Source organism: Rattus norvegicus, chromosome 15 (assembly GCF_021556685.1).
Source record: "Rattus norvegicus strain SHRSP/BbbUtx chromosome 15, alternate assembly SHRSP_T2T, whole genome shotgun sequence".
Taxonomy (NCBI): domain Eukaryota; kingdom Metazoa; phylum Chordata; class Mammalia; order Rodentia; family Muridae; genus Rattus; species Rattus norvegicus.
This window is the reverse complement of record NC_141548.1, coordinates 59,200,862-59,221,500: the sequence shown is the minus strand read 5'-3', so window position 1 is coordinate 59,221,500 and position 20,639 is coordinate 59,200,862. Positions and strand designations below refer to the sequence as shown.

Sequence of the window (20,639 nt, the reverse complement as noted above, 5' to 3'; positions counted from 1 at the left end):
GTGGGGCTGAACTACACAGTATAGAGACCAATATTCTTTTACTCTAGGAATGATGAACTTGCTCAAGGTCACAGAGACCTTGAACAGGAAAGCCTATTAAGTTAGGTTACACAGGGCACAGAAAAGATGTTTCCCTCATACATACAAGTCAGATAGGGTGCTATAGTTGCAACTAGTTAATTCTTATAAAAGCATCGACTTCCCAATAGACAATGTTTTCCACCTTGAAGATCAGAAAATAATACTAATAAATGTATGAAGAACAGTCGGAACTGCTCATTGGATTTGATGTATACAGACGGTAAGAATGAGTGTTAGGACCAGACTCTTTGAGAGCTTTTCAGTAAACATGAAAATAATAGGCCATTCTGCCCAGAAGAGCCCGCTGGCCAACTGGGCTGCCATCTAGGCTCACTCAGTTCTAGCACCTCCCGCCGGCTGTCCCAATACATCTGGTCCATTCCATCTACGAGCAACTGGACCAGAAAGAGGAGCCGGTGCTGCAGAACCAGGTCCAGGAACACACCATCATCACTGAAGATGAAAACCTGAAACATGGCTGTGACTAAAAAACGTCTCAGCAACGGTCTGGTATTTATGGTGCTTCAGACACCGGAAGCCTTGAGCCAGACCAATGACTCATGGTAATGAATATTTACATGTAGAGCTGTGTAGGCATAAATAAATAAATAAATAAATAAATAAATAAATAAATAAATAAATATCCCACTGAGCTTTCTAGTCAGTGCCACTGGGATGAATGAATTAATGGTGGAGGGGTAGGAAGGATGGAGGAACAGAATGGTGCTTATGCTATGAAGAAAGGCTGAACCACACTGATGTCTGAGGCCTGAGCTGCTGTTGGAGGCCATGCTGATGTTCATGACCTAAGGCTCTCAGGGTCTATGGTAATGCTGTTACCAGTGAAAGCCATGCAGATGCCAGTGGTCTGTGCTGCTGCCTGTAGCCATGTTGATGTCCATGGGCCAGGCTGCCACCAGGAACCAGGTGTTTGTGACCTGCATTGCTACCAGAGACCATGCTCCTGCTGGCCATAAAGGGCAAAGGGCAAGGAAGGTACTGTTACTGCTTCTTATTGTTGTTGTTGTTGCTGCTGCTGCTCTTCTTCTTCTTCTTCTTCTTCTTCTTCTTCTTCTTCTTCTTCTTCTTCTTCCCCTCCCCTTTTCCTCCCCTCCCCTTCCCCCTCCTCTTTCCTCCCCCCCCCCCGCTCCTCCTCCTCCTTCCTTTCCTGCAGTGGTATTGATGGCTATAGACTCACAGTTGGGAAAGAGAGATATAGAAGGCTTCTGTGATAACCTCCCCCACCATATATATTAACAACCTAGACAGGAAGGCATTGAGAACCCTTAGAAATTGTGATAAAGATGCTGAAGTGTAGCTCTCCAAGACAAAAGAGCGCCAATGGTGAGTAGGAGTGTGAAAGGACCCACTTTTCTTTAAGGGGCTAGCCACCGGACTTTGACCATGCTCCAGTGACTATATAGACAACACAATTTGAACTTTGTTTTACTTTTTATATTTTGAGAGGAGGCCACAAGGATAGTGGGGCAGACCTTCAAGGACTGGGAAGTAAGGGTGATTGGGATGTATTATGTGACACTCCCAAATTATCAATAGAAATATGTTAAAAAACGACCCATTTATATAGAAGTAGTAGTTCAGAATTTTATTTATAAATTTGTCTATAAAAGTATAAGAGACCTTCTTTTGGTCACATTGGTACCCTAGATTTTAAAAAGTAGGAATTTTAAACGACCCCAAAGTAACCCTAAACCTGCTGTAAGAATTAGTTAAGAAAAAAATTAGTCAATTAGAGAGACACAAACTTACAGCATCCAAGCTCTTACTACCCTGAACACCACGTGATTCTTTTTTACTATTTTATTAACATTGCTCTACTTATCCATTTAATAAAAGGCAGGGCAAATTAGGAAAAATAAGGTAACATTTTTCTGGCAGTAGAGGTTAAACACAAGTCAGTAATCAAACTCTGAGAGTCTACAATCACTAATAACACATCACTAATTACCACAACAGTTCGGTTGAGTGGGTGGGCAGTTGAAATAAGGAATTAAGGCATGCCAAACAGAACTGCATTAAGGAAATGCATCTTGAGAGGGTTTTCAAAGGTCAGCTGATGAAGGCCAGATGGAAGTGAATGCTTCTCATATACCCTGAAATAAAAAGAATAAAATGAAATAAATTAACACAAACAGCAAAACTAAGACCAAAGAGTATACAACCCAAAATGGAATTCCTACAGACTGTCTCAGTTCAGCAGGGTAAGGAAACCTTACCCTTTTGTTTTTGAGTGACTGAGGTCCCAGTGAGATGAGCTTAATTTTTAAGTCATAGTACATTTAATTCGCTGCATGGTCTTAGCTGAGAATGTAATGTCCAATGACATCTTTAGTGGCTGTGCTCTTAGAATCGGCCCAACATGGGTCATGAATATTAGAGTTCATAAATGCTGGCACCTTCACAAGCACAGCAAGGACAGAATGTGAGGGGAAGAAATTGGAATGGAAATGTTTTAAGTAGAGTCACACTGGATTATTCACCAGGAAGGCGACTTCTCAGGGGTTCTTGGGGTTGATGGACATATGAGTTCCTCTCTCTGAGTAATCAAAGGATCAGCCTTGCATGATCCCAGGCCACACTGAACTTGAGATACAGACAATTGTTGGTCTATTAGCCCTCTAGGAAACTCAAGAGGTCACGTCAAGTCCTTAGCTGTCTGTCCTGGCATTTACAGAAATGTTAGCAGCCATAAAGTCTTGACTGCTATGGTAACTGCTATTGTAACAGCGACTTTCAACACGTTCAACACTTGGTTCAACACTAGTATGGGCTTTTACAAAATAAAAATGTGTTTCAAAAATATATAATTAAAAGTTGAAGAATAACTATATATATGAACAATATCAGACTATTCAAAATAAGAGTGTTTAAGAAATAAAGATTAATCTGGTCTGACATGCCAACATACACTTTGTAGGCTCTTCTTCTCAAGAATCTACATGACATTTTAAGGAACTATTCCTTCTATAGTTTTTATCAAATTTACTATTTTCAGCCTTCTTTTTTCTGCCTTTGGTTTCTTATTGATCCTTAGGTTTCCTCCCAGCCCCATTATTGGGGGTATAGCTCTCCTCTCACATTCCTTAGGGGAACTCAGTTGCCATTCATTCATGTCTAGATAAATGGCCCATTTGTAATATACCCTACATGCTAACTTTAGTCTGTTTAGTATTTAGAAAATACATCCAGGATAAAAGTCTAGTTTCTGGCACTCTCTTCTGACCCTGGATTGGGTTTCTTTGAGAAACAGATATTTTAAATTTTAATGCAACTACAATTGTTTTTTTTTCTTTTTGGTGTATATTTTGGGTCATATAAAATCCTTCCCTAGCTAGATTTTATAAATAACATCTTTAATTTTCCCCTGAAATTAAAAGGGTTCTTTTTCTTTTCCTCTTAACAAGCTTGAGTCCCCTGGAGCTGATATTCATATACGGTGTCCAGTAAGTGTCTACTTTCAGATCGGTGTTCAGTGGTCCCGGATGCATCTGCTACACCGTCCATTTCTTCCTGGGATCTATTCTCCACTTCTCTGCCTCACATTAAAATCCCACAAATGCTTGGCCTGCCCAGACCAACTGTGAGCCATCCTAAATTAAGTCCTCTTACAAATGTCCTTAATCTTCAGTTCTCCTTGGCTCTTTGCTTCGGTCACAATGAGTTGATCCATGGATTGGGGACTTATTCCTATCCATTAACAAGCTATAACTCACCAGTTATTGATTCCCTTTTCTCCTCAGTGTCTTTCGGAAATGTTTTACAATTCTCTAAGAAGTTCTCACATTTTTAATAAGATATTTTTGTTGCTTTTCTGTTGGTTTTTTGTTTTTGTTTTTGTTTTTACTTTTTTGCTTTAAATGAATACAAATGAATTTAGGTTTTATATTCTGATTTTATTACACATCAACATTGGTGAGCCCTTATTTATTCTAATATGAAAACATATCCTTTGGGGTTATGTAAATGGTCATCATCATATACTATGCAACTTATAGATTTGTTTACCTTTTCGATACTTATATATAATTTAATGGAAAAGTTTTGGTGACTTTTTATTATGCAGTTCTGGCATTATTATTAAATAAAGAAACTTCCCCTCTATTCTTTCTTTGATAAAAAGTTTTGACTACAAGTGGGCACTTGAATTTATTAAACCCTTTCTCTATATTTGTATAAATGATCATACAGAACTTATGAGATATATTATTTTGGTTGATTTTTTTTCTCATAGTTTGTTTTGTGACAAGCCAGTGTCAGAGCTGGTTGTCACCTTGACGTACTTAGGAAGGAAGAGATTCAGAGGAGAACTGTGTCATCTCAGTGAGTATGGCTGTGGAGCTCACAATTTTCTTGATTGCTAATTGGTGTCAGGGGCCCAGTTCACTGTGAGTAATACCATCCCCCTAGGCAGGCAGCTGGGCACGGAAAAGAAAATCAGGGGAAGCAAGATCTGCTCTCTGCTTTGGTTCCTGCCTTGGTTTCCTGCCTTAAATTCCTTCATGATAGACTATAACCTATAAGAGGAAATAAACCGTTTCCTTCCTAAGTTGTTTTTGGTCATGACATTGATCACAGCAACAGAACAAACTGGAACATCAGGCTTGGAATTCTGGGAAAGATACAACTTAATGAGGTTATATTTTTAAAGATCTGTAACATTTTAATGATTTTTTTTAAAAAATGCATGTTTATGAATGAAAAGTTCTTTTGTATATTTTTGAGAATTGCATGCATTTCACCATTGGTGATATTTTCACCATATCTACTACTCTCCAACCCTTCCCCATGTCCCCCAACACAGCCATTCTCAAATTCGTGTCTTCCCACTCTATAATTATGGCCACACACACACACACACACACACACACACACACACACACTATGGAGTTCAATTAGTATTGCTTGTGGGTACTTGGGTTGACCTGTCAAGGGGGCTGTCTTGGAGGAAGGCTGACTTTCTGTTCCTCAGAAGCCACCAACTCTCTGTAGCTCTTCAACTAGGGTTAGCACTGAATGCGCCCTTCGCACCCCTGTGCTGGAATGTTGGATGACGTGGTCTCATGGAGGTCTTGTGTAGGTGATCATAATGTTGGGAATTCTTGGGTGTAACATCCCTATCATGTCCAGAAGAAACTGTTCCAGGGCAGCCTTCCTGGGCCTTTGGCTATTACAGTCTTTCCATCCCTGACCTTTAGATGCAGGTGTCCCATTTGGAGATGAGCACTCCATACTCACTTATGCTTTGTGTACTTTGGGGAAACCCAGCTGTTTTCTTTCCTTTCCTTTTCTCTTCTTTTCTTTTCTTTTTTATGGGTACCAAGAACTGGCTCTCATGATCACACAGCAAGCAGACTTAAGGGAGCCCTCTCTGAAGCCCCTTGGCTATCTTTAATTGTGTCTTAGTTTTGCTCATTCTTCCAAGTCTCATTCTTATTTTGGCAAATGCTTCCTACACAGCTAATTTAAATTCAATGCCTGTTCATTTTCCTATATCAAAGTGTTTGCCTAAATCTTTTGTTGTGCTCATAATGTAATATCTCAGCGCCGTGCTCTACTGTGTGTGCAGGAGGTTCTAGTCATAGTTTCTTGTTTGGGGAAGAGCAGCAGACAAAACAATCTAAGAGACCCATCCTGTGTTCAGAGGGGTTGAACGCAGTCAGCCAAATGTATACGTAGACGTGTGAGAAAAGCATAGTAGAACAGGAAGAGTGTTGTGGGAAAACAAAATGGGCTGTGGGAAGGACTAAAGGAGAACAGCCAAGGTAATCCTATTAAGATGTTGAAATTCAGGAAAGCTCTTTGAGGAAAATAAATGACGCAGCTGCCTGAAAGACATATATAAAGGGAGAAGATGTATAAAGGCCCTAAGATGAAGCAACCGCAAGGATGCTGACGCAGAGAGAGCCATGAGAGGGCAAAGCCAGGAGGCGAAACAGGGTCCACCTCAGTAGCACCCCGTGAGACCATGCTAAGGATCCTAGCCCACCTCATGTATGGCCCTGTGAGGCCATGCAAAGGATCTTAGTTCTTACTCCAAGAGACAGAGGGAATTCTAGGAGCCCTTAGAGGGTTTTAAAGAGAAAATTGACAAGAAATAGCCTCTGTTGCTCTCCTACTGAGAACAGATTCCAGACATGCTACTGTAAACATAAGAAAACAATGCAGGTGATGACTGTCGGGATGTAGAAACACAAGAGGAGAAGCTAGACTGAGGAGGACTGCAGGGAAGGTATTGGGAATGATTGGGCTCCTGATAGTTAAAGTTAAGCTGTTGCACTGGCTGGTTTTGTGTGTCAACTTGACAGAAGCTGAAGTTATCACAGAGAAAGGAAACTCAGTTGAGGAAATGCCTCCATGAGACCCAGGCATTTTCTCAATTAGTGATCAAGGTGGGAGGGCCTAACCCATTGTGGGTGGTGCCATCTCTGGGCTGGTAGTCCTGGGGTTCTTTGATAAAGCAAACTGAGCAAGCCAGGGAAAGCAAGCCAGTAAGCTGCACCCCTCCATGGCCTCTGCATCAGCCCCTGCCTTCAAGTTCTTGCCCTGTGTGAGTTCCAGTCCTGACTTCCTTTGGTGATGAACAGCAGTGTTTCAGCATAAGCTGAATAAACCCTTTCCTTCCCAACCTTCTTCTTTGTCTTGATGTTTTGTACAGGAATACAAACCCCGACTAAACAGTTGTAGATGTGAAGGTTGAAATGACCACCCTATATCCTAGGAGACACAACTAGATGTGCAAATTTGAAAGAAAAGGATTAGACTGAGAATAGAAATGTAGAAAGCACATAGAAGGTACTTAACTTCTTCAGACAGAACAAGGCCACTGAGGAAGGAATGAAATAAAGGCAGGGATATGTCTTCCCTGTAGTACAGAGAGATCTGAGAAAGGATAATGAAAAGAAATGACTACTGAGATACCCAGAATTCCAGGGTGGTTGAGTGTCCAAGCAGCCTGCTAAGAAACTATTTCAAATGGGGAAAAGATTTACCTTGACAAGTTCTAAGAGGCCAGAGATAAAAATTGGAAAGTACTCGTGGATTGTTCACACTGCGGACATTGTCAATGACAAGATCTTGAAAGACAAACAAACATAACCACACTGGTATGGACTTATAGAAAAAAATAGGCAGACATGATGGTCTACACTTGTGACCCTAAACACTAAGACAACACAAAATGATTGAGAATTCTATCCCAGACTGAGGTAAGAAGAGATGGCCTTTCAAAAAAAAAAAGAAAGAAAGAAATTAAGTCAGAGACAGCAAATTATCAGTAGACTCTGTTCATGTTTCACTGGTGCAATTTTCTACTTTGATGAACTGGTTGGTAATTCAGGTATTAGCAGAACCAAGAGTCTCATCAGTGAAAGAGGGAATGGTCCATAATTCAGCGAGGCAGATGCTGTAGGTTGAGTAGGGATCAAGGTAGGAGTCTGAGGAAATCCTTACCACTGGTTCTTTCAAATGAGAGAAGAGTCAATAACCACCTTGGATATTGATGTGCCTATCCTATAAAAATGCTGACCCAATTATTGTCACCAGATATCATAAGAACATGGTGGTCTTCTCTTTGATCTTTTAAGTCTCGGAAACAATTTGTGACCCCCTCACCAAGGTTCACCAATAGTCACTGGGGAGCTGGCTTGTCAAGAGTCAGTCCTTTAGCTCAATCCCGTTTGCTATGCACTCACACATTCCCCTGTTTTCCCCTGGATCCTGGACACTTTTCCAGGAGCTTCCTAGGTGTTAGAAGCTGTTAAGTATTGGAGAAATGGAAAGTCAATAATGAATTTAGTCTTGAACACAATTTGATTTCCAAGAATGTTTTCTTATGACTCCTACTCACACATTCTCACCAATCAATCGGCACTGTGTGTATCACCTCACAGAATGCAGATGCTAAGTGTCAAAATGCCAATCTTTCATGTTGTCCAGATTCTAACTGTCATAGCAGAGTGAATTAATATACATTGTGAATAAAATAGAAACATCTAAGATACACTCTTTATGAATGTGCTTATGGTCAATTATCTTCAACATGTATATTTTAATAATATCTATCAAGTCTAACTTCTACCTGCATTCTGGGGAGTCATGCCCAAAAGATTGCTAATATGTTGATTTATCCACAATGAGCTTCTGTTCTTCCATTATTTATTTTGTAGTTTCCAGATTAAAAGGCACTTGATTTTCTGTGTGCGTGTTCTATTATATATATTTATTCGGAGGTAGGGCACACCACAGCATGTGTGCAGAGGTCAGCTAATGGCTTGTAGAACACTCTTTCCTTCCCCTATGTGCGCTCCAGGGGTAAAACTCAGGTTATCAGGGTCGCTGACAAATCCCTTTATCCACTGAGCCACACCTCACAAGCCCAGCACTTGCTTATTTTGTTGGAATTTGATGATTTAAGAATATCTATTGGATCTCATCACTCCAAATATACATACATAAATGTCTACACACACACACACACACACACACATACACACACACACACACACACACACACACACACACACACACAATACTTTTAAGTTCTCATTCACTTGAGACTTAAACTGTAAACCACACTGTGATTAGTTCTGACTCGGCACACACTGTAGTCATAAACATTTTGAGGTTTGGTTGTTGGTTCAAGAATATATTGCACACGAAAACACATTAAACACAGAGTTGCATGGGCTTTTCTTCCCCCAAAATATGTAAGAACATTTCATCTTCCAAAAGTACCTTTGGCTATAGTTTTTTTTTTTTAAATCATATTGTAGTGAAAAGTTAAGTCCTAGTTTCTTTGATGTGTTGGTTTCACAGGGAGGACCCATTACTAGAGAAGAATACTTAGTGTTTTTATAAGCACATTTCACTTCAAATTTCCTTGGGAGGGAAACATTCATTTGTTTTTGTTTCAGGTCTGGGCAAATGGTGATCAAAAGCTTTTGGGGTCAGGCTCAGCTAAGAACAAAAGGCAACTGTCTTTATTTTCTTTTTTAAATTTGTCCAAACTGAAATTCTTCTTCCCCTTCTTCTCTTCCCTCCCCTGTTTCTTGCCTTCTCCTTCCCTCCCCTTCCCTTACTTCCACTCTCTCCCCTGTTGAATTTATATTAATTCCTGTGGCTGCCCATCACAGCACACAATAACGATTGTGATGATGATGATGATGATGATGATGATGATGATGATGATGATGGTAGGGGAAATTCACAATATACTTTTAAATGCACACTTAACTTTATTTGTTTATTTTTTGACTTGGAAATATTGGGGGTTTTTTGTTTTGTTTTGTTTTGTTTCTTTAAGAGAAAAGAAAAAACTCACCCAGCCGTCAGTACTATTCATATTCCAACAGCCTCCAGACTGCTCAACGCCACCTGGTTGACTTTTGCCTTGGAGTCGGTCCAGAAAAGCATTATTTACCCTTTAGAACAATGGAAAGGAATGCATTAAGTAGCAAGTCTGCAGCCGGGCTAACAGAGTTTTGAGATCGAATGTGCTGTACAAACTAGTGTGGGGATTGCTCCTTCCCTTCAGCTTAGAGGAATTCTATAGAAATCTGTCTGGTGACATATGGGCTCTGGTAACAGTCCCTTACTGAGGCTGGCACAGGCGTGGCTCGAGCCAAAAGGGCATCCGTTTTCAACATGAGAGTTTCACTTGCTAAAATCTCCTTCATCTTGGCAAGTGCTCTGGTCACCTGAGCAATGGGACAGAGGCTAAGGAGAACCAGAGAGAACTAAGTGGGGTTGTGGGAGTGGAACGCCCTGTGGCAGTGCTATTACAAGACAGAAGGTGACCCGCTGAAGTTCTACTGTATTGTCAGTCATCTGGAAGAGAATCACACAGGAGGAAGACAGAAGGAGAAAGAGCAGGCTGCCGGGAGAGAAAAGAAGTTCAAGTTTCAAAAGACAGAATAAGTACACCGTTCTCTGATGTTCTGTCCTGCTTGCAGCCACCAAGTTCAAAAATTAAATCTGAATTAATAAGACAATTATTTTCACAGAGGTCAGGATAAGGGCTGCCAGCCCAGGGATGCTCTAACAAGTTCTCGCTCGGTATCCATGAGTGGTTGACTTCAGGACTGCCCGTGGGTACCAAAGGACATTGACGCTCACATCTCTTCCGTAAGATGACCTAGCCCTACCACACTTCACAGGTCTTCCTGCGTGCATTAGATGGTCTATGGGTTACTTATAATATTTAATACAGTGTCAGTGCTGCGTAAAGAGTAAAAGACTTAATGGGCTGTAGTCTTTAAGGAACGATGTGGGAAAATTGCCACAGCACATTAGCTATATAGACAAGGCGTCTGTATTTTTCCAGAGTATTTTCAATTCGGTCTGTTAAAGCCATAAAATAGACTCACAGTCATGACTGTTGATTATTTCTACAGGTGGCTACCTGGATAATAACTTATTGTTACTCTAAATAGTTGTCCTATGGGCATTTCAAAGTCATCCTCTGTGTCACCTGTGCATGGCTGACTGAGGTGGGGACTCGGAAACTGGATAAAGAGTAATGAGTGACATAGAAGACTAGAATGTTCTTGGGGCAGAAACCATGCCTAGCATAAGGAGCTATTCAGCCCACACTGTGGGAGGAAGGCAACTGTGGGAACTGAGTGCATTAGCCTCCTTTTCAGCCGTGGAAGGCAAAATGGGGTCCTGGTGGATGATCACAAGTCACAAGTCTCTGAGACAGGGGATTATTGAGAACAATGGGTGGGTAGCCAGACATGTAGGTTGTCTGCGCTCACTGGGTGCTAGCCAAGATGTCGTCTTCAGTATTGCCTGGCTGCCTCTCTACAAGTCTGTTCCCCCTCGGCAGTGGCTGTATCTCAGCTCCACACTCTGACCCTAGAAACCTATCTATGCAAAGGCCACAGCCTGGCTCGCTGTAGAGACACAGCTCTCGGTCTCTCTCAGCCCCGCCTGCTGAGAAGAATCTTAGTAAATTTCAGCCTTGACTGCTAATCAGTGGAAACTACCCTGTGAGCAACGCATCCAGGGGCATCCTGGACTGAGGACACACTGGTGCTCTGTGTGTGTGTGTGTGTGTGTGTGTGTGTGTGTGTGTGTGTGTGTGTGTACATGTTTGTATGCATACATGTGTGTGGAGGCCAGAGGTCAGCACTAGGTGCTTGCCTTCAATTTCTCTATTATTTTTTAGGACAGTGTCTTTTATGGAACTTTGGGCTGCACAATTAGCCAGCCAGCATGCCCCTGTGGTCCCTCTGTTTCTGCCCCCTTCACACCAAATCACTGGGGCCAAACATGGACCTACCATTTGACCCAGGTACTGAGAATCCAAACTTAGGTTGTCATGATTGCACAGGGAGCACGTTAGGGCTGACCCACCTCCCCAACCCCTTTATCTAGGCTTTTTGTCAGTCATAAGAGCCCTCCCATCCCATACAAGCCATTAGAAGTCTTAACGCTCTTACTGCTCAACACATCCCGAGTTCACTCATGCCCATGGCCACCATTCCAGTTCCATCAGTACCAGTTCTCTGGGCTACTGTCTCCACCCCCAGCCCCCACCCTGTCATTCATTCTTCATATCATATCACAACCCTCCTTCTCCGGAGTTAGAGAAGTTACCTTGCCTTCGATGGCAGTTTAAATGAGAATGGCCCCCGTGGGCTCATTGAATGCTTAGTCACACAGAGATTGGCACTGTTTGAAAGGATTAGGAGGTGTGACCTAGCTGGAGGAAGTGTGTTACTGGGGGTGGGCTTTGAGGGTTTAAAAGCCCATGCCAAGCCCAGTGTCCCCCTCTCTGCTTTCATATCAGGATGTAGCTCTTTGATTCTCCTCCAGACCCACGTCTGCTTGCAGGCCATCCTTCTTCCTGGTATGATGATAACAGAGCGATCCTCTGAACAGGTAAGCCAGTCCCAATTAAATGTTTTCCTTTATAAAAGTTGCCATGGTCATGGTGTCTCTTCATGGCAATAGAACAGTGACCGAGACACCTTTCTTGTGCTGAAAGCTCTCCCATGGTTTGCTTCTCACTGGCCTGAGAAGAGTCACTATCTTCACAATCCCATATTTCATCCTTCCCACCTCCCCTGCTGGTTTGCATACTCTAATCTTCATCCAGCATAATTTAAACTTTGGGATTCAAAGTCCACCCTCATTTCTACAACAGAGCCTTTGCACTTGCGTCTTGATGACAACCTGGGGCCATTCTAGTACTGTCTCTGCCTCTGAGTCCCATGTGCCTGGTTCCTCACACAGAGCAGTTGGCACTGAGCGCTCTCTCTCTCTCTCTCTCTCTCTCTCTCTCTCTCTCTCTCTGTGTGTGTGTGTGTGTGCACGTGCACACACATACATGTTAGGCCTTTGGTCACCTTTGCCTCCAGCTTCTTCCTTATATCATCCTAGGGTGTTCACCACAGTTCGGAAGACACTCGCTGTCTAGCTGTTGATTTCTCTTTCTGTCTTCCAGGAGGAGATTTGCATGTGGCAGGGGCTGTTTTTTGCTTGCTGGTTCACCCCATTGCCTAGGACAGTGACCTTATTGAAGGAATTGTGCCTTGGCGGAGTGTGGTAATGTGCTCATTGAGTGAATGAGACTTCACATGTTCCCTGTATCCACTGCTGGTGGATAACAGAAAGCCCACTGTCTGGTGTACAAAATACACACAGCTCAGGGCCAGCCGCTTTAACTGGCTTTTCATAAGGCAAGGTAACAACAGGTTTACTCACAAACTCATCTAAGAGGAAAGGAGACTGAGCTCTCCAGGGTGCTTTAGGAAGATCCTCAGCTAGCTTGTCCACTGCAAAATGGGACAAGGCAACGCACAGCTGGTTTCTCTCCAACTCCAACATGAATCCAAATAGGGAGGAGGAATGGTTCCTGTTACTTTTTTTTTTTTTTTTTTTTTTTTTTGGACTGGTTCGAAGCTATATGCATTTTCTTACTACTGAACTTGTACTCTGGGTTTTTTTCCCTGAGGGTTAATTTGGATTAAGAACTATCACTTAGAGGTGGTTTGAGTTTTTCTAAATCAGTAGGGTTCATGCTGTCATTCACCTTACAGTCCAGATTCATCCGAGCCTTTGAACCACTGCGTTGTCCAATTTCTGTGGGGTTCTTAAGTGCTTCTTTTGTTCAAATGGATATGCAGGGACAGGGGCAGAGGCAGAGGCAGAGGCAGGGGCAGGGCAGGGGCAGGGGCAGGGGCAGGGGCAGGGGCAGGGGCAGGGGCAGGGGCAGGGGCAGGGGCAGGGGCAGGGGCAGGTGTGTGTTCATTTGCAGGACTCATTGAAAAATTTGCATTGAATCCCACAAGTTTCCCATCATAAATTCCAGGTTGAGCGCTCTTGTAGGTAACTTCTAACCAGGAGAAAACTTGTTGCCTTTTGAACTCTGTTGAACTTGTGCTAACTGATCTATCCTATGCACACGCTGCATAACTGATCTGTCCCATGCACACACTGAATAACTGGTCTATCCTATGCACACACTGAATAACTGGTCTATCCTATGCACACACTGAATAACTGGTCTATCCTATGCACACACTGCATAACTGATCTATCCTATGCACACACTGCATAACTGGTCTATCCCATGCACACACTGCATTACTGGTCTATCTATGCACACACTGCAGACCTTGTGTTGGTGCTCCGAGAAGAGACACCATTATTTCTGTTCATTAAGAGGCTATTGGATGTGTATCTCAGGATACCATGGGAATACACTCTACAAACTTTAAAGGCAATACAAATGCAAGCTCTTTTCAAAAATTGATCAAGACCATAAAATATGTGTCTAAAGGCTTGATTAGTTGTTTCAATGTTGATTACCGGAGTTTATTATCCAGAGAGATTTCCTGGTGGGTTTAATTTGGATCTATGTGTCGCCAAAATCAATAAGAGAGAAAATAAGTACTGAAAATAAACAGCCCCACCAATATTTATGTATTTTGCAGTATAAACAACAAATTTAAAGAATGATGGCCAAAATTCCTGTAACAAATAAAGCAACCCTTTCTACCTCTGACCAAATAGCATGCACTTTTACTTGGCACCCACCAAATTTAATTTATTAGCAATGGGACTATCAATGTGACACTTTGCTATCTCTAAGGTACTTAAAGCTTTGAAATATAATTAATGTAGAGAAACAATTGGCTACTAGAAGTGACTCCTGTATCTATAAAAACAATATTAGTACTTTTCTAACCAAAAGTCTTTTAAAGAGAAAGTGGGCAAAACCAATAAAAATAGCTAGATCATTCCTGGCCTGGTTTGTAAGTGGGCGACAATGAGGTCCCTTCCTCCCCTCAGCTAATCTAACAAAATGATCTAAACAGTGTCATAAGATTTTGATGTTTTCCTCAATCAGAGTAAAACATATAAACTCACATTCCCCACTTTAAAAGCACGTTGTGAGAACCATGAAGCAACACAGGCTCCTCAGAGGCCACCAGAAGCCACCAACAATTAGCAGAATCCTCACCCACTGCACATCCTTCAGAGTTTCCCGTTTACAAAATGGAATCATTACATTTCACAAATGTACTTCAGTGGGGCTGGAGAGATGGCCCAGCAGTCAAGAGTCTTGGCTGTTTTTTCAGAGGACCCAGGTTTGAGTTCTATCATCCACATGGTGCCTCAACCATCTGCAACTCCAGGCCCAGGGGATCCGATGCCCTTTTGATCTCTACTGGTCCTGAACATCTACATGATGCACAGATGTACATGCAGGGAAAAATATCCTTAAACACATAAATAATCATATAAAAATAAATAAAACCCACACTTCAGTGATGGGGGAAGTTGAATACACAAGTCATCCACTTCCAAAAAGAATATGCTCCCTTAAATCAGGAAAGCCCTCACATCTGTGCCTTAGAAGAGACTCCACCCAGGTGCCTCCTAGGAAGAATGTGTCATACTAGAGATAGTCTATCTAGTGTTGTTAGCAACATTCCAACATTTATGTCACATCTCAAAACACACCTGACATCAATGTATTTGCTGTGGGCTTGTGTAGGCTACCAGTGTCAGAAGCTGCACCCATAAAGTCTCACCAACATGACTGTCCAAGCGTGAGCTGAATAAGGGAGATTCCAATAGGTATGCCAAAGTGCATGGAGAAAAGTCCAAGTGGCCTCTACCCTACACAAAGAACTTCAAGCAACCAAGGGATCCTGAGAAGGGGAGAAACCGTCTTCTCAGGAAAGAGTGTGCCAAATGGTGAGCCCCAAAAACATACACACAAGTAACATAATACAACTGGGCAGGTTATATTTAGGAAGATATGTGTGTGTGTGTGTGTGTGTGTGTGTGTGTGTGTGTGTGTGTGTATCTCCTGTATTATATATACTATGCACATACACATATGTATATATATATATATATGTATAATAACAGTTAATGAAAAAGAAAACATGAATTTGAAAGAGAACAAGGAGTATGGGGAGAGTCTGGAGGGAGGGAAGGGAAGAGGGAACCTTGTAATTATATTATAATCTATAAAATAAAGAGTACTCAATCTATTAAAAACTACTTACTGCTTCTATCTTGAGTTTTCCTCCATCCTAATGTATTAGTCAATGTAAAATAACTTTAATGAGTTTTCTTCACCCCTCCCCGGAGTGTTTGCACCCATGAACTGGGGGATCAATCCACTAACTCCAAAGTCACTTACAAACAGTAGCATGCAGCCTCAGAGGGATGTGATGCTCTATGGCATGGAAGGGGACAAAATAATAGCTTAAATAAACAGAAAGTGGGGTTTAGTCTCCTTCCTTTAAGCCAGTGCATGCATGCTCCCAGGAGTACCGGTGCCCATGGAAGCCAGGGAGGGGTCAGTCCCTGGAAGAGGTGTTACAGGAAATGGCGAGTTGCTGGGTATGGGCAATGAGAATTCAACTTGGGTCCTCTGTAAGAGTAGGAAGTGCTCTTAACCAGTGAGCCATCTTTCCAACCCCATGACTCAGTCTTCTCATATGAGTCTGAATGTTCTTAATCCAGGAAGTGTGGATATTAGTATGCATGTACATATGTACATATACAGGTGAATATATGTATGGATATGCAGCAGTTGGCATAACACACAAACACTGTATTGCAGTAACAAAGATTTAGGGGTGATTTGGAGCCCAGAACATTATTTAATGTTGCTCTAATGTTTTCCCAAAATGCTGCACAACTTTATAAGTAATTGATTTTACCAAGGATGCTCATTTTATTAGCCAGTTATACCTCCAGTGCTCAGCTTGATGGATTTGGGCTCTTTCTTCCTCCTGGTGCTGTCCTTTAGTTTCCAGTAATTTATTCTAGGAACAATAAAAGTTTTAAGATATGGTTTTCAATTAACACGGTTGTACAGAAGGCACCCAAATCAATTACACATTTAACCTTAGCTGGTGCAACATTTCACTTTTGAAACTTCTATTTAAATCTATTTGGACATGAAATTATTTTCCTTCAATAAGTAGGTAGCAAAAATAATTGCAGCTTAGTCTAACAGAATAGCTCCGTGAGTGTAAAATTGTCAGATTAAAAAGCCAATGTACACGGTCAAGAAATCAGACCAAGATACACAAAATGCAGAGAAGAAAACACAATGTGACTCAAACTCATCGGTGTCTTACAAAGAAAAACAAATCGAATTAGTTCCTTCAAGAAAATCAGACAATACCATTTCTTAGTATTTTTGTAACCTTTCTTTCCTAGTAAAAATCCATTGCAATGTAAAAGTAAATATTGAACTCAGTTTTGCAGTGTAATTCTGTTGGTAAAGACTTCTTGGCCTTTGCCAGAGAATAAGTTCTCCCCCAGTATTGAGCAGTTACATCTATTAATTTTTTAAAGTCATTTCTCCTGCTACCAGAACTTTAGGTTCCGTAGGGGTTTTTGGTTTCAACGACATCACATAACCGTGAGTCTCTGGTTTCTAACATTCCACTGTCTTCTTGCAAGTGCTAACTTATTACAGACACGGGCACTCCATTATAGTTTTATACCACAGGGAGAGCTAATCCAGGCTTTCCTGGATACCGTCCTTCCTCTACCTTCAGGCAGACCAAGTTTTAATCTTATTCTCAGAGACAGACAAAAGCAGAGGAAAGAAAACTGCTAGGCCCAAGTATAAGCCAGCCCTTGAGCTAAAGAGATTTTTGCTGGTAGGTACTCTATTGTTGTGTCCTGTTAAATGCATACCAATGAATGGTTATGCTCGTGGCTGGGGCTTTAGAACCACATTTCCTGGTCTAAAATCAACTGAAAATTCATACTGACTTTTTCTTTTAAATTTCATTTGAAGGTCATCTCAAAAACAAACAAACAAAAACCAACAACAAAAACAAACAAACAAACAAACAAAAAAAAAAAACAAAAAAACACCACCACCGGGGAAAAAAAGCCAGAACACTTGTTTCTTCTACATTGTACTCTAAATTTATCAGTTCCCAGACTCTACAGCACATTGGTTCGTCCCCAGTCTTAACACAATGCTAGTAAGTGAAAATTGAGGTTTTAATTTTACAAAGTTATGCATACCATTTACCCATTCAAACTTCCCAAGAACCTAGACTCCAACCCCAGTGTTGGAGTTCTCACTTTACAATGACATAAGGTCTCTATTTCTTTTAATTGCATTTTTCTCCTGGGGAACCAAAGTCAGGGCCATGGATATGCTATGTGGGTGTTCTGTCCCCGAACATTCTCCCTCCCCTTCTCCTTTATGACCTTGATACACAGAGAGAGAGAGAGAGAGAGAGAGAGAGAGAGAGAGAGAGAGAGAGAGAGAGAGAGAGGTGAGGAGGGGGAGGAGAGGGGGAAGGGGGGGAAGGGGGAGTTTTAATACTCTGTCAATTAGCTAGGCATAGTGGCACAGGGCTGTGCCCTTAGCCCTCAGTAGGTTGTGGCCTGAGACTAAGTTTGAAGTTAACATAGGCTACCTATTAAGACCTGTTTCAAAAATCAAGTCAAAGCATCAGAAGTATGTACTAGCACTTCCTAAGCTTATTCTAAAACCCACTGACTGTTGCCCCTTCCTTTGTCTCTGTACCCATTTCAACTCTTGTGTCTGTGTTTACTGTTTGAATTATCTCTGCAATAAGCATTCATATTCTACTCATGAATGTTGCTTATATTCACTTTGGTTCCTATTATGGAATGAGATTTATGTATTTATTACTATCCTCATGCTGATCCCCATCCCCCTCCTCACTTGCGTCCCTAAACCCTTCTCTCCACATCCAGTATAATAGCAGGACGAGTCCCTGCAGCTCCTCATTAAGGTTTCCATTCATCCTCTTGTTTTAGTTTTGTTTACAATTTCAAATTTTAATTATAATCCAATCACATCACTTCTCCCTCCATTCCTCACCCCACGCCCCCACCCATGTCCCTTTCCTTGCTTCCTTGCCCCCCTTCTCAAGTCCCTTGATTGTCACTGTTGTATACATATATATATATACACACACCCTGCCGAGTCTGTCTAGTGTCACTGTGTCTCGGATCTCAGGGGTGACCGCTTGGCCTTGTATAACTAGGTGTTTTTTAACTCCAGCCTCTGGAGGCACCCTGTGCTCCCATGTCCTGTGCTTTAATTAGTTCCGGTCCTGCCTCTTCTCGGGTATGAGTTCTGCCACCTTCTATGTGGGTTGGTCAGTTATCAGTTGCCATCTACTCACCAGCTACAACACTTTTGCTTAGAATCTCAAAGAGTGACTCTCACAGGTCTGAGATTCTGGGTTGAACCTTACCTTTAAAAAAAGTAAATAAATAAATGTGATGCCTTTTTCCCCCTTATGGGCTGTAATCCCCTTATCTGTTTTTGCTGCTGCTGTTGCTGATGTTATTGTTGTTGTAAAAGAATAGTATATTAAAAAAGATTATGTATTATCTGTTTATGCTGGAGGTGAGAAGGAGACCAGATATAAGCAAAATTGTTGCAGAACTTTTTAGGGGAAGACCCAAGGCTGTAATAATCATAGCTACAAAAAAAATGAGAAAGGCCTAAATCTACTAGACATTAGAATGTATCCTGAAACTTGGCGATTTAAAGAATTCACATCTGGCAAGAGAGCCGATGCGTGTGGAAATGCGGTCATGTTAGACTTGGCTGGCTATGCCTATCCATGCACAGTTGAATGAAAGGTGATAGACTAAACAGCTACTAAGAGAGCAACCAGAACTAGGTCTGTCACTTAATAAATACAAATAAATGTGTAGAAGTCTAAGATTTGAGCCCCAAACACGACATCACAAACAGTTTCAAAGGAGGTCTGGGTAAGTTTATAAACACAGCAAAGAAAGAAAGCCATACAAGGAGAACATTGATAAATTCAGCTGACCGGAGAGCCACAGCTCCTATTTAGATGAAATACCATAAGCTATGTTTAAAATAAGTAAAAAAAAAATAGACAAATAAATATTTATGAGCTAATTTGATGTGTTCTGTTCATCCATCAAACAAACCATTTGAGGGCCCTGAGGCAAGCTGGGCTCCGACGGATTTGACGGTTCTGCAGTGACACATGCGTCAGAGGAGTTCCTTGCTCTATCACAGTTCCTTTCCTAGAGGAAGCTTGTGGCCAAGTGAGAAGAACATGGGGCCCAATTGTAGGCAAAGGGTATTAAAAGTGATCTGAGGCACGGTGGCTCGATGACTGTTTTAGGCAGAGGCTTGAGAAAAGGACTGAAGAGCTGCATCGACTAGCAAGGCAGTGGGAACACAGCGAGAAGGCCAGGGCTGAGAACAGTCGGTACAGAAAGGCGGGGCTGTCTGTTAGCTCAAGGCTACTCTCATCTTTGCTCAGAGAAACGGGAATCAAAACAATGACATAGGATGTTTCTACCATAGTGACAAAACCCAGGAAAGCCTGACAGGGAACCAGGGACATTCACTTTGGTAGACCAAAATTTATTTTTTGGAGCACAATATAGCAGTAATCACCAAGAAATAAAATATACCTATCCTCTGTAGAGGGTTTGAGGATGAATAGGACGTGGACACAGATGTTTCCAGCTGTGTCCAGAACTGGGAATGTTAAGGCGCAAATCTTAATGCCTATCAAGGAAGAGCAATAAGTAAGGTGGGTTGTCCACATAATGAAGTTCTATGACACAGTTTCAGAGAATAAGATAAAGTTGGGGGGTGGGGGAGGCTGTAAGATACATTAATTAATTAAAAAAAAAAAAACAGACCAGAGACTGGGGTAGATAAAGCCCTTACCACGCAAGTATGGGAATCCATATGAAAGCTTTTGCAAACATAGTAATCCCAGCATCTAAAAGCCCAGGCAGTGGTGGCTCCTGAGTTCAGTGAGAGACCCTCCTTCAAGTAATTAAAATATTAAAGTGATCAGGGAAGATGCTCACCGTCAACCTCTGGCTCTCATACTCACATACATACAAACTGCATGTATGTGTGTGAATACACATGTGAATGTCTATGCACATAGACACACATACTACACATTTACACATTCATATACATATACATATATAAAATGCAAGAAATAAAAATAAAAGCCTAGAGCAGCTTCCTTAATATCCATACATAAAAA

At 41.7% G+C, this 20,639-nt stretch overlaps 1 protein-coding gene across 1 annotated transcript in view; it reads right to left on the bottom strand.

Annotated features, from left to right (window-relative positions):
• Nucleotides 1-1,672: 1,672 nt before the first annotated feature.
• Nucleotides 1,673-20,639, bottom strand: part of Epsti1 (epithelial stromal interaction 1) — a 97,971-nt gene continuing 79,004 nt past the window's right edge. Inside the window, exons 10-12 of the mRNA NM_001044257.1 lie at nucleotides 16,324-16,397; nucleotides 9,422-9,521; nucleotides 1,673-2,195 (exon numbers count right to left, since the gene is read on the bottom strand). Coding sequence (NP_001037722.1) covers nucleotides 2,187-2,195; nucleotides 9,422-9,521; nucleotides 16,324-16,397 — 183 coding nt within the window. The 3' untranslated portion in view covers nucleotides 1,673-2,186. The remainder of the gene's footprint in view (nucleotides 2,196-9,421; nucleotides 9,522-16,323; nucleotides 16,398-20,639) is intronic.